Here is a 12,277-nt window from a genome sequence, read left to right on the forward strand (position 1 = left end):
CCTTTAAAGACTTTTTTTTTTTTACATTGTGCATCATTAATTTAGTTTACACAGGGAGTACATGGTCTCCATTTTTTTTATTTAGTCTTGTTTATAGATCATATCAATACTTTGATTACAGTTATCATATTTGTGTGCCAAATATTTGAGCCAGAATTATTTTACCTTTCCGAGAACATGTTTACATACAGTTTTGCATGACAAAGATAATTTGGTACCATGAACTTCATTTGATGTTGGCATTGGCCCCTGGAATTAACGGTTAATGGAATCCTACGCCTGAAAGCTAACCTGAACGTTTAAATATGTTTTCCAGTCCAATATAATCCACCTATGTGTATGCGACTCTATAAAACCCCGAGAGGACCAGGGAGATTCATTGTGACACTATTTGCTTAGGCAGGGCACGGCCAACTATCATGCTTTTACCAGATTGCACCAGGCCAAAATTTCTCTGATGGGAATGTTTGCCTGACATCCGTCTACCAATATGACATAAAGAAAGATTAAACAGAAAGTACTACATTCAGCAGGTTTATTAAAATAAGCATCTAGAAGCAAAAAAATAATAGAAACCAGTGTAAACATGTTCCGTATTAAAAGTGTTGCTTTTTTTGTTTTTCTTATTGCAATCTGCCATCCATAAAACTAAAGTTGGTAAAGCTGTAAGGCAACCGGCCGAAGTCCTTTTGATTTAAATTAGGAGATTAGGTCTTCACAACTACATGGGCGTGAAGTTGGAGGAACTTGCTTTGCAGCCGGTTGCCTTAAAGTGACGATTTTTTTCCGTTTGCAGTTCGTTTGTACATCGGAAGCCGCTCTTCTCCATCGCAACGTCACGGTGAACGTGTTTCTGTTGTCGTAAATCACGCATATTGCAAAAAAAAGAGGAAAGGAAACTCTGGCCCCGGGTCTGTTTAAAGGATTGTGCGGTAGGTGCAGAGGTTGATTGTCAGGTCTTGGCCGACCTCCTGGCTTCTCCGGCCCGCTGCGCCGGCGCGGCGGTGGACTTCCGGTGGAAGGCGGCGACCGAAGCCTCGGCGGCGGCGGCGACCGCCGGGTAGTAGCTGTCCGTGTCCTGCGAGTCCTCGCTGTTCTGCGACTTGGTGCTGTCGTGGGAGCCGGGCCGCTGGCGCGCCGCGCGGCTCTGCTCCTCCTTCAGTTCCAGGTAGGAGCGCGAGAAGGTGTGGAAGATGGAGGTGACGGGGAAGGCCATCAGCAGGATCCCGCTCAGGATGCTGCTCAGCGCCACCACCTGGCCGGGAATGCTGCGCGGCACCATGTCCCCGTAGCCCACCGTCGTCATGGAGATCACGGCCCACCAGTAGCTGCCGGGGATGCTGGTGAACTCCTGCTTGGCGCCCATCTCGCTCTCGGCCAGGAAGACCAGCGGCGAGAAGAGCGCCATGGCGACGCAGAGGAAGAGGAGGAGCAGGCCGAACTCGCGCGTGCAGCGCCGCACCGTCAGCCCCAGCGTCTGGAGGCCCAGGGAGTGCCTCGCCAGCCGCATGACGTAGAAGATGCGCAGCGCCCGCAGGACGCGGAGGACCAGGCCCACCTTCTCCAGGTAGTTGTTCCCCGAGCCCGCCGGCCGCTCGCCGGCGGACACCGAGTCCACGATGAGCGTGATGTAGTAGGGGAGGATGGCCACCACGTCGATGATGTTGAGCGGCGTGCGCAGGAACACGCACTTGCTCTGCGTGTGGATGAAGCGCAGCAGGAACTCCAGCGAAAACCAGCCCACGCACACCGTCTCCAGCACGAAGATGTTGAAACAGCGCTGCGAACACTCGCCCTGCGCGACAAGAGAAAAGGCCAGAGAATTACCCACACAATACAGCAACCTCTTCTCTCCGGTTTTAGGGCTTTGGCCCTTCCATGTGCATTATCGGGGCCATTCTTGCACCATGGGGTGTTTCATCTCGTAATCAATGCATCTTGGTGCAGACAAGGACAATTCTGCATCAATGAATAAGCGATTATATAATCAGGACATTGCTTGGTGATTTTTTGTAGGCGTGTATAAAAATTCGAGCCTGATATGAGTACAGCGCCACACCGGCCCCGTCCACACGGACGTTTGGTTTTGTTTAGCTCGTAGCTGCTTACCTGTTTAACACTAGTTGGGTTTTTTTTCTTGGAAGAAATTGACGGCAAGAAAAATGCTAATTTGACAAAATCCGAATGTGCAGCCGACCGAACGCTGGTGCTGAACGCCCGTGTGGACGCTTTGATTTGCTCCAATGGGCAGAAAAACGATCGGTGTTCCGTCCACGCTCACCCGACGCCACTAACCAAAGAAATGCCTGGTTTACTAATGTAGAAAAAATTGATGGTGATGCATTGATATAATTGAAATTGAATCGAGTCATGAGGCCAGTGAAGGTTCACACCTCTAGTTCTAGCTCACCTGGCGCAGCATGTGTATTTTAGGCACAGCACAATTTTTGGTAAAGTGCTGAATGATAAAATTGAGACTGCTTTGTGCATACATAACCATGCATTTAAACGAATAGCTCTGTAAAGAAATGTTTAGTTGCTTAAATAAAATATGGTCAGAATGATGTAACATTTTGTTTTAGTCAAAAATATGGATGTTGGCTGCAGTCCCCACAGATACTGCAGGAACATTTACATTTACGGCATTTATCAGACGCCCTTAACCTGAGCGACTTACAATCAGTAGTTACAGGGACAGTACCCCCTGGAGACACTCAGGGTTAAGTGTCTTGCTCAGGCACACGATGGTAGTAAGTGGGATTTGAACCTGGGTCTTCTGGTTCACAGGCGAGTGTCTTACCCACTAGGCCACTACCACCCTAGTAAGAATTGCTCTGCTTCCTTGAGGCTGACATATTGCGGCAATTTTTTTATACATGGCTTTCCTTAAAAATATCATCTGAAAGTAATTTATTACACCCTGTAGAAATGTGGAAAGAAACTGCACTGAAAATATAATTAGATGCTTGTACTGTAGCAGGAGAAACCATTATTTTCATTAATTCCGGAACCTCCTACACTAAACGGAAATGTTCAATTCAAACGACTACAAATATGGCAATGGCAGGGAATAAGCACATTAATTGAAATATGCTTTCTAAAAGGCTTATATTACATTCGTTTCTGTAATCACATGATTTAATGGAATGACTTTGTCCATCTTGGGAAATAAATACTTGGGCAATAAAGCAATTAAACACCACTATTCCTCCAAACCACAGCCTGAGGAAAGTTGGGAAATTACGCTGGTGTTACGTAACCATGGTGATTAATGTGCTTGATGGCTGACTGAGCTCAGTCCATTCAGCAGTGAGAGAACAACGCTGGAGCAGCCAGCACGGCTGAAAAGGATGTCACCCCCTTTCACAGCAACATGACGAGTCTGATCTCTCCGAATAAATACCCTCGCGGCATTTCACGTTGAATTTCAGACCTCAATGTGAAATATTTAATCTGCCTATTTTATTTCAGCCAACTTTTCCCTCCTCCAACACCCATCACCCTACATCCTGCAGCACACATCAAAACAGAATATTCAAAAGGCAGTGGTGAAAAAGTCAATTTTCCCCAGCAACTGTAAAATATTGCATATATATTACAAACATTACACAACTCTACTTTAATGCATGATTAAAGGCAAACACACACACCCTCACTAGACGTGTCCAAGAATGCATGTCTGTGCACACTGCGTTATTTACGCACGTGTTGTCATTTTTCTTGGAAGCCAACCATGAGTCCAGCTCCATTCAGGCGCTTGGGCTCTCCTCTGATGTGAATGCCGTTCTCTCTCGCACTCCATTGACCATTTCGACACTCCACACAATGCGTCTAATTATCTGTAGCATCCATTATCTGTAGCACTGCACACAGGGCCCTGACCCTGTCATAATACGACATCTATTTAACACCAAGCAGCAGCAGTAACCTTTCATTCTGCAGATCTACTCAAATGGTCTTTATTTTTATTGCCAGGTTGGTGAAATGGTGCACATCCATTCCATGTATTATCTCCCAAGTGGCTGTTGCATGTCATTACAGAATAATAAATATTGTTACAGAAAAACATATGTTGGTACATATACACACAGAATGGAGTTAATGTGGAGTTAACAAAAGACCCACAGATTGGTGGGTCATAAATTATCCATTAAGGGTTTATCCATTTGGTGAAAAGAAAAATGACACCGCAGTGCTGCTGGTTCCTGGAATATTGTCATTCCACTGTGGGTGGTGAAGGGAGAGGCGCAAACACTCGACATATTGAACCCAGCACACCCGTGTGATTAGGTGGCACGTGGCTAAACCAGGGCCACCCAGACATCACAAGTATAAGGTTGAGGAAGCAGCCCCCGTAATCAGAAGGTTGGCGGTGCCACCGGTGCCACTGAACAAAGCACCGTCCCCACAAACGGCTCCCCGGGCGCCTGTCATCACTGCCCGCTGCTCACCAAGGGTGGTGGATAAAAGCAGAGGACACATTTCATTGGGTCGCCGTGTGCTGTGCTGGAGGAAGCTGCAGGAGGGTCGCGCTGCAAGCGGTGCGCTGATCCAAAGCCAATGGCACCACTTGGGAAGCAGAGCAGAAGTGCTAGAGAAAGTGTTGATGTTACAGTATGTTTCATGACTTGCGGTAGGTCAAAGGTCATTAATTGCACACTGTGAAGGCGCAAAAGTGGACAGTGGGCGCTAGGATCCTGAGGCACACTACAGGCCAGAAGCTCACAACAACAACCAGATGGGCACAGTGGCACGACATTTAGCACTACATTTGAATCCTTGGTGCAGTTTCCCTCCAGGCTCTCCGGGTTCTTCCCACTCCCAGCATGTACAGTACGTAGATTTGTGACTCATAAACTGTGTTTGTGTGTGTGTGTGTGTGTGTGTGTGTGTGTGTGTGTGTGTGTGAATGGTATGTGTGACACCCATTACAGAGGGAGGCACGCGTCAGGTTCAGTTCCGCACCAGGCAGCGTTCAGCTGCGTACATGGAACACTGAACTGCACGAATCAAACAAATGACGCCTCCACAGACATCTACAGTGTCATTTATTAATATGGACATGCATACGTAGAAAAAAAATCCTTAGGATCAACTCAGTATTGATCATGCACTGACAGGGAGGACAGATTGTTTGAGCAACTGAATCAGTGTAATGAATAACCAAGAATAAAAAGAATAGTTGCCTTTAAACTAGTTCTTATCTTTCTTATCTTTTGGGCCACAACCTACAGTATCTACTGTCTTCATTGTGATTGATACACCGTCCTTGCTGTTCTACATTGTACTGCTTTGACATTCAAAAATGTCTATCAGCAAGTACACAAGCAAAACAACGGAATAGAGGGAGGATTTGACATGTGAACTCAATGATAAGGCCGGAATCTACTGTCTATCAAGGGAGTCTGGAGTCTATGGACATTTTATCTTGGAAAGACGAAGCAAAATGTGAGAGTTGTGTTAAGGCTGAGATTCTTCAACAATAACATAAGACAAAAAAAAAAACATCTGTTCTTTATTCCTACCGCTTATACTGTATAACAATACCAGATAAATGGATGGCAATAGTTCAAGGATGTCAGGGTGATATTTTCTTTTCTACTCATTCAGACAAAAATCCGTTTGATGTTACAAGACACAAAAAACAAAACCACACATTAAAAGAAGAATTTTAGAACTGACACACACACACACACACACACACACACACAAACAGAATTAGAGCCCCAAGGCAGCATGGTGAATGACAGGCATATTTGTGTATTTTCCTGCCTAATGTATGCACTGATTAAAATTGATACAATTTGATTTTGGGGACCTTTTGCAGGGATTCTTTCTTTTCTCTGTGTGTTTGAAGATGGTAAAAGGCGTCGAGTGGAAATACGCTGCATTAGCATCTGAAGGGACATGGATGCTGGCTGATGTGATATGGCTTTAAAGCCTCTGCAACCCCACATTATTTTAATTGCTGTGACACAAACAGCAAAGAAAAAAGCACGGGAGACAATAAAGTCGCCTTCAGAGTGTCCCTGAGTGTGGTGAAGCCTGACATGAACATAATTAAATCAGGGGGCCGTTCATCTCATCACACAATGCAGTAAATTGCCTTCAGAAAATAAATGAATGAATCCAGAAAGTTTCATACATTGGGATTCGTTTCTAATCCATGGGTCCGCGAGACCTTTTTTTGTTTCATAAACCGCAGTACTTATTTTCACCATTAGATTATGATAATGGACATAATCGTCAAACCAGCACTTTTTGCTGTTACTGAGGGACACGTGAATTTTACATGAAATTATTGAAACAAACAAAACCGAAACTTTCTAAGTATAATTTTGTAATTAAATAAATAATATCAATCAATTTTTTTTTTCAAACCACCGTGAAATCAAATGAACGAATTACTTTAACTTTATAAATGACAAAAATGTATTATTTTAATGTATCGTAATGTATTATTTAACTCAGTTAATGTGATTTAGGATTTAACATGACCAGAATTTGCTACAATTGACACAAATCCGCACGTACATTATGTGCAACCTTTTTGTCCAATCACCACATCCTATCTGCAAATTTGAGCAATAAGCAACAGTTGTCTGGTTGTCCTATGGGTTCATTTTCATTCTTGTTGGTCTGCTCAGGCAAGTATAGTATCTGCTAGTATCTGATTGGCCCACGGGATTCCCCGCGCAGAAATGATAAGAGCGGCGCTGTCGATTTCTGTCGAGCGAATCACTGCCGCTCGACCAGCTGTCATGTGCGAATGGTGTCTCAGAACCAAGCCAATTTTACACCCGCAGAGCCCTCCAGCCGTGGCACGCCCTCTCCCCAGCTCATCAGCCAAGGAGAGGAAGAGGATCAGTCAAGATCAGTCAAAGGGCGGACATTTCGCATACTTGCACGAGGTTACTATTCACATGACATGTTGCCGCTGCCCCCCTGCCAAGCTTCTGAATGACAGAAATGATGTTGCACAGCATGTCGGAAAACAAGTCCCTTCCTCGTTCCAGAAAAATCTCTACTGTGTATTTATAGTTTCTGTTGTGTAGCTGGGAATGCATGTGTGTGTGTGTGTGTGTGTGTGTGTGTGTGTGTGTGTGTTTTGCCTGCATTGTGTACAGTTGCTGAACCAGTGAAAATGGCTTCAGAATTGTTTAACTGACTTCACCCGACAACGAATAATTCAATTTAAAAAAATGAACACAAGGCCCCTAATCCTCTGACCTCCAATACTGATAATAGTATTGACTATAGATTCTCCTGGTCTGGGCTTGGGACTTGTACACATTTCACACAGAAATCAGATGATTGCTGATATATAGCCAGCATCCCACTAGATAAACAGGCTTAAGGATAAAAGCTGCATCATGATAGATGAGAGCCATGTTCACTAACGAAATGTATTTCTTCAGGATTTACCTGCTAGTTCTTTGTATGAAGCAAACAAATTATTTCTGATACCCGGATCATTATGAATACATTGCATGTTCTTCATTCTTTTTTTCTATTTATCTTTGCAACAGACAAAGCAGAAAACTAGAGCCTGGAAGATAGAGGTGGGGAAAATGAGGTGGACGCACTGCAGTTCCACCAACCCACAGCCAGTCCTGTTATCTCTCAATATACGTACTGAGAGAAAATGTCAGCAATTACAAGCACAGAGGTTTCGAAAAAATGGAAGAAGAGGCTGTCAGTGTACCCAGAAGGACGGCCACCTGAAGCGAATGGGTTTGTCCAGGCAGGCATGGTGCACAGTGGTGTGCGTTTCATGGCGTGTTTCCATGGCTTAGACCAGCGGTGACCAGTCACTTCATCTCTCATAGCCAGGAAGCAGACATATCACTCAGCAACAAGGACAATCGACGTATTCTTGTGACACTGCACATACATATTTTTGTCTCAGTTAAAAGGTCCCTGTAGTCGGTGTAAGAGTGTGTGTTCAGTTCACTATAATAAATACATCTGCTCCAAACATCAAGGAATAAATGAATTTTAAATTAAGCCCAGTATCAAGCACTCCTGATGATATATCAATATATATTTGAATATAAATAAATAGTTATACAAAAAATCTAGATGAACCCTTGATATTAAGTGTCCTATAAGGAAAAAACACTTGATGTTGCTGTAAAAAATAATAAATAATAATCATGTGTAATCATAATAATTATTACACACAGTTCCTGACAAAAGTCTATTTATAAAAGTCTATTTTGTAGAAACAGCTGCTATTAACCTGACTTTTAATGAATCAATTGGTGTTAGAAATAGCTCATATGAAAAGTTAAAACCAACCAAATTATGTTTAATGCATTGATATGAATTAGTTTCACTGAACAAAAGATTTATCATTTTATCAAGACAGAAAGATCACATTTTGGCAAGACAAAAGCTTTGTCGCCTATACAGAAATTGAACAAATTCACTGAAATACAAAAATATGTCAGCAGATTAAGTAGTGGTGCTGTGAGATCCAAATTTAATGTCTTGTATGACTTCCATGAGCTTGACGGACTGCATCCATGCGGTTTGGCAAGGATTCATACAATTTATGAGTCATCAGGAATAGAAAAGAAAGCGGTCTTGCATGCCTCCCAGAGTTCACATTTACATTTACATTTACGGCATTTGGCAGACGCCCTTATCCAGAGCGACTTACAACGTGCTTTCAAGTTACCATCGATGAAGAGATCAATTCCGGTTCACTAGGACCCCAACTATGAATACATCTATTTAATTCACTCTGTTGTAGATTCTGTACACAAAGTTTGACAAGAAAATTACAATTTAATCTAAATATTCTTTAAAGAGGAAGGTCTTGAGCTGTCGTTTGAAGGTGCTCAGTGACTGAGCTGTTCTGACCTCGAGGGGAAGTTCATTCCACCACCGAGGGGCCAAGACGGAGAAGAGTCTAGATGAATGTTTTCCTTTTACCTTCAGAGATGGAGGGACCAGGCGAGCAGTACTGGAGGCTCGGAGTAAACGAGGTGCAGTGCGGGGTGTAATAAGGGCTGTGAGGTAGGATGGTGCTGCTCCATGTTTGGCTTTGTAGGCCAGCATCAGTATTTTGAACCTGATGCGTGCAGCTACTGGGAGCCAGTGAAGGGAACGTAGCAGAGGGGTGGTATGGGAGAATTTGGGAAGGTTGAAGATCAGTCGTGCTGCTGCATTTTGTATGAGTTGTAGAGGTCGGATGGTACATAGTGGTAGACCAGCTAGAAGGGAGTTGCAGTAGTCCAGTCGTGAGATTACTAAGGACTGAACCAGTAGTTGGGTGGCCTGGGTTGACAGGTAAGGGCGGATTCGTCTGATATTGTAGAGAAGGAATCTACATGAGCGGGAAAGATTGCTGATGTGAGTTGAGAAGGAGAGTTGGTTGTCTATTGTTACGCCAAGGTTGCGGGCTGTTGCAGAAGGAGAGAGCTGCGAGTTGTCTAGGTAAATAGCAAGATCCTGATGTGGTGAAGAATCTGCTGGAATGAATATTAGTTCAGTTTTGGTGGGATTGAGTTGGAGGTGATGGGCTGCCATCCAAGACGAGATGTCTGTTAGACATGCAGAGATTTTGGAAGCAGCATGAAGATCAGAGGGAGGAAAGGAGAAGAGGAGTTGTGTGTCGTCAGCATAGCAGTGGTAGGATAATCCATGTGAGGAAATGACCTCACCAAGTGATCTCGTGTAGAGGGAGAAAAGGAGAGGACCTAGCACCGAGCCTTGAGGGACACCAGTGGAGAGTCTACGTGAGGTAGAGGTGGATCCTTTCCAAGTGACTTGGTAAGATCGCTCATCAAGGTAGGAAGCAAACCACTGCCATGCTGAGCCCCGAATTCCAAGCCTCTTCAGGATTGACAAGAGAAAATGGTTAACGGTGGTTAACAGTTAACGGTGTCAAATGCAGCAGATAGGTCAAGGAGAATAAGAACTGATGACAGTTTTGCCAATCTGGCTGCATGTAGCTGCTCGGTAACCGCCAAAAGGGCAGTCTCGGTGGAATGAGCTGTTCTGAAGCCAGACTGGTTAGGATCCAGGAGGTTGTTCTGTGATAAATGGAGTGATAGCTGGTTGTAGACACAGCGCTCAAGGATTTTGGATAGAAATGAGAGGAGGGAAACTGGTCTGTAATTGTTAATGTCTGTAGGATCAGCAGTGGGTTTCTTTAGGATTGGAAGAACCCTGGCGGTTTTAAAGGCGGATGGTACGTGGCCAGATGAGATTGAGCCGTTTATGATATAAGAAATGAAAGGGATGAGGTCAGGGGAGATAGTTTGAAACATTGCAGAAGGTATTGGATCTAGTGGACAGGTGGTTGGGTTGCCTGTGGAAATAATCTGAATGATTTCATCAGATGTGATTTTAGAAAATTGAGTTTTTAGAGTTCATCTATATTCTTTGGTTTCGTCTTCCATGCTTCCTCTTTCATCCTACCCCACACATGCTCAACGATGTTCATGTCTGGTGACTGGGCTGGACAATCCTGGAGCATCTTGATCTTCTTTGAGGAACTTTGATGTGGAGATTGAGGTATGTGATGGAGCACCATCCTGCTGCAGAATTTGGCCTCTTTTATGGTGGGGAATATAAAAGGTAGTTAAGATTTCTTGGTCTTTCAGACTATTGATGTTGCCTTCCACCCTGCAGATCTCTCGCACACCCCCATACTGGATGTAACCCCAGACCATGAATTTTTTTCTGCCACCAAACTTCACTGTTTTCTGGGTGAATCTTGGATCCATGTGGGCTCAAGTAGGTCTCCTGCAATACTTGGTGTAAATCAAGAGAAGATTCATCTGAAAAATTCTCCTTTCCAGCGTCCATCCATTTAGCAGACTCTGGGTCTTGGCAATTGTCTCTTCAAATCTTTTTTTTTATCCTCTGTACTTGATGCTGAGACACATTGAAGGTGTCTGTCACATCAGCAGTGGATCTGGTCTTCAGCCTCTTGATAATCAACACTTTTGTCTCAGGGTGAATCTTAGGCATGTTTGCAGAGGTCTAGTTGCAGTTGATTTGCACTGAAACATTATTACAAAAGCTGTTGGGAATAAAATGAGCCATTTCTTGAAAAAAAAATCTTGATTAGAAATATATTTCAGCGACACTTGAGGTCAAGCAACAAGACTTTAGGGACTGAAGTCTCATGGTTTGATTTAAGAGAGAGCTCCTCATTTTCAAGGAGGAGCTTGAAAATGAGGAGCTTCCACAGTACAGTAAACACAGTAAGAACAATTCATAGTTCCTCTGCTTTGCTCTGATTCATATGTTGCTGTTGCTATGTCTGTATAAAATATTCTGGTGGTTTTAATACTACAGGCTGCAGTATTTCTTGGCAGCAACCCTCCAACTTCATTTAGACATTGACATCTTATTATTCTAGACTGTATTAAAGATAAAGGGTGGAAGAGGGGTTCCTGGGTAACACAAGAGTGTCTCCAGGGTAGTGCTGCATGATTAATCTAATCGCAATTGTAATCGCGATGTCAGTCTGTGCGATTACATGAACGCAAAAAGCTGTGATTTAAATGTGATGTGTTTGGTCACATGACTTTCGATTCGGTTCAATGGAGACCTCAGATTCGTGACTCACATAGACATATGGGTACACGTACGTCGCCGCCAAATTGCGATAGGCTGTGCTGTGGCGTGAAGCATATACATGTCTATGGAGAGAAGTGCATAAAAATGCCTCACTCTTGTGCTGCTTGGGGCTGTACAAACCGCTGTACGGTCCAAACCAGATCCCGGGGGATTTCATTTCATAGGTAAGGCTGGACAATTGTTTTGAATATATTTGGCCATTATAAAATCCTGTTTTATAAGTCTTAACCTTTGCTAAGCTAGGCTAGGCTCCCCGGGCGCCTGTCATGGCTGCCCACTGCTCACCAAGGGTGATGGGTGACATTTCGTCACCATGTGCTGTGCTTCACTTTCACTTTTCACTTTCACTAAAAGACATAGCAAACAAAAAAGAATTAAATTAATCTTTGCTAATTAGTGAAAGTGAAGTGATTGTCATTGTGATACATGGCACAGCACATGGTGACACAACGAAAATGTGTCCTCTGCTTTTAACCATGAAGGCGCCCGGGGAGCACTGTGTGGGGACGATACTTTGCTCAAGGGGACATCTTGAACCCGCAACCTTTCAATTACGAGTCAGCTTCCTTACCCTCTAGGCCACCACTGACACCATAGTGCTGATATACAGTCCCTGACAAAAGTGTTGTCGCTTGTGTACAAATTGACCTCAAGTGCCACTGAAATATTGTTTTTC

The 12,277-nt window shown here is 43.9% G+C and overlaps 1 protein-coding gene across 3 annotated transcripts in view; it reads right to left on the bottom strand.

Annotated features, from left to right (window-relative positions):
- Window positions 1-763: 763 nt before the first annotated feature.
- The window catches only part of kcng2 (potassium voltage-gated channel, subfamily G, member 2), a 30,088-nt gene continuing 18,574 nt past the window's right edge, over window positions 764-12,277 (bottom strand). For all 3 annotated transcript variants that reach the window (XM_028964808.1, XM_028964806.1, XM_028964807.1), the window contains one exon: window positions 764-1,795. In XM_028964808.1, the coding sequence (XP_028820641.1) occupies window positions 953-1,795 (843 nt within the window). In that variant the 3' untranslated portion in view covers window positions 764-952. The remainder of the gene's footprint in view (window positions 1,796-12,277) is intronic.

The sequence above is a fragment of the Denticeps clupeoides genome, chromosome 20 (genome assembly GCF_900700375.1).
Source record: "Denticeps clupeoides chromosome 20, fDenClu1.1, whole genome shotgun sequence".
NCBI lineage: Eukaryota > Metazoa > Chordata > Actinopteri > Clupeiformes > Denticipitidae > Denticeps > Denticeps clupeoides.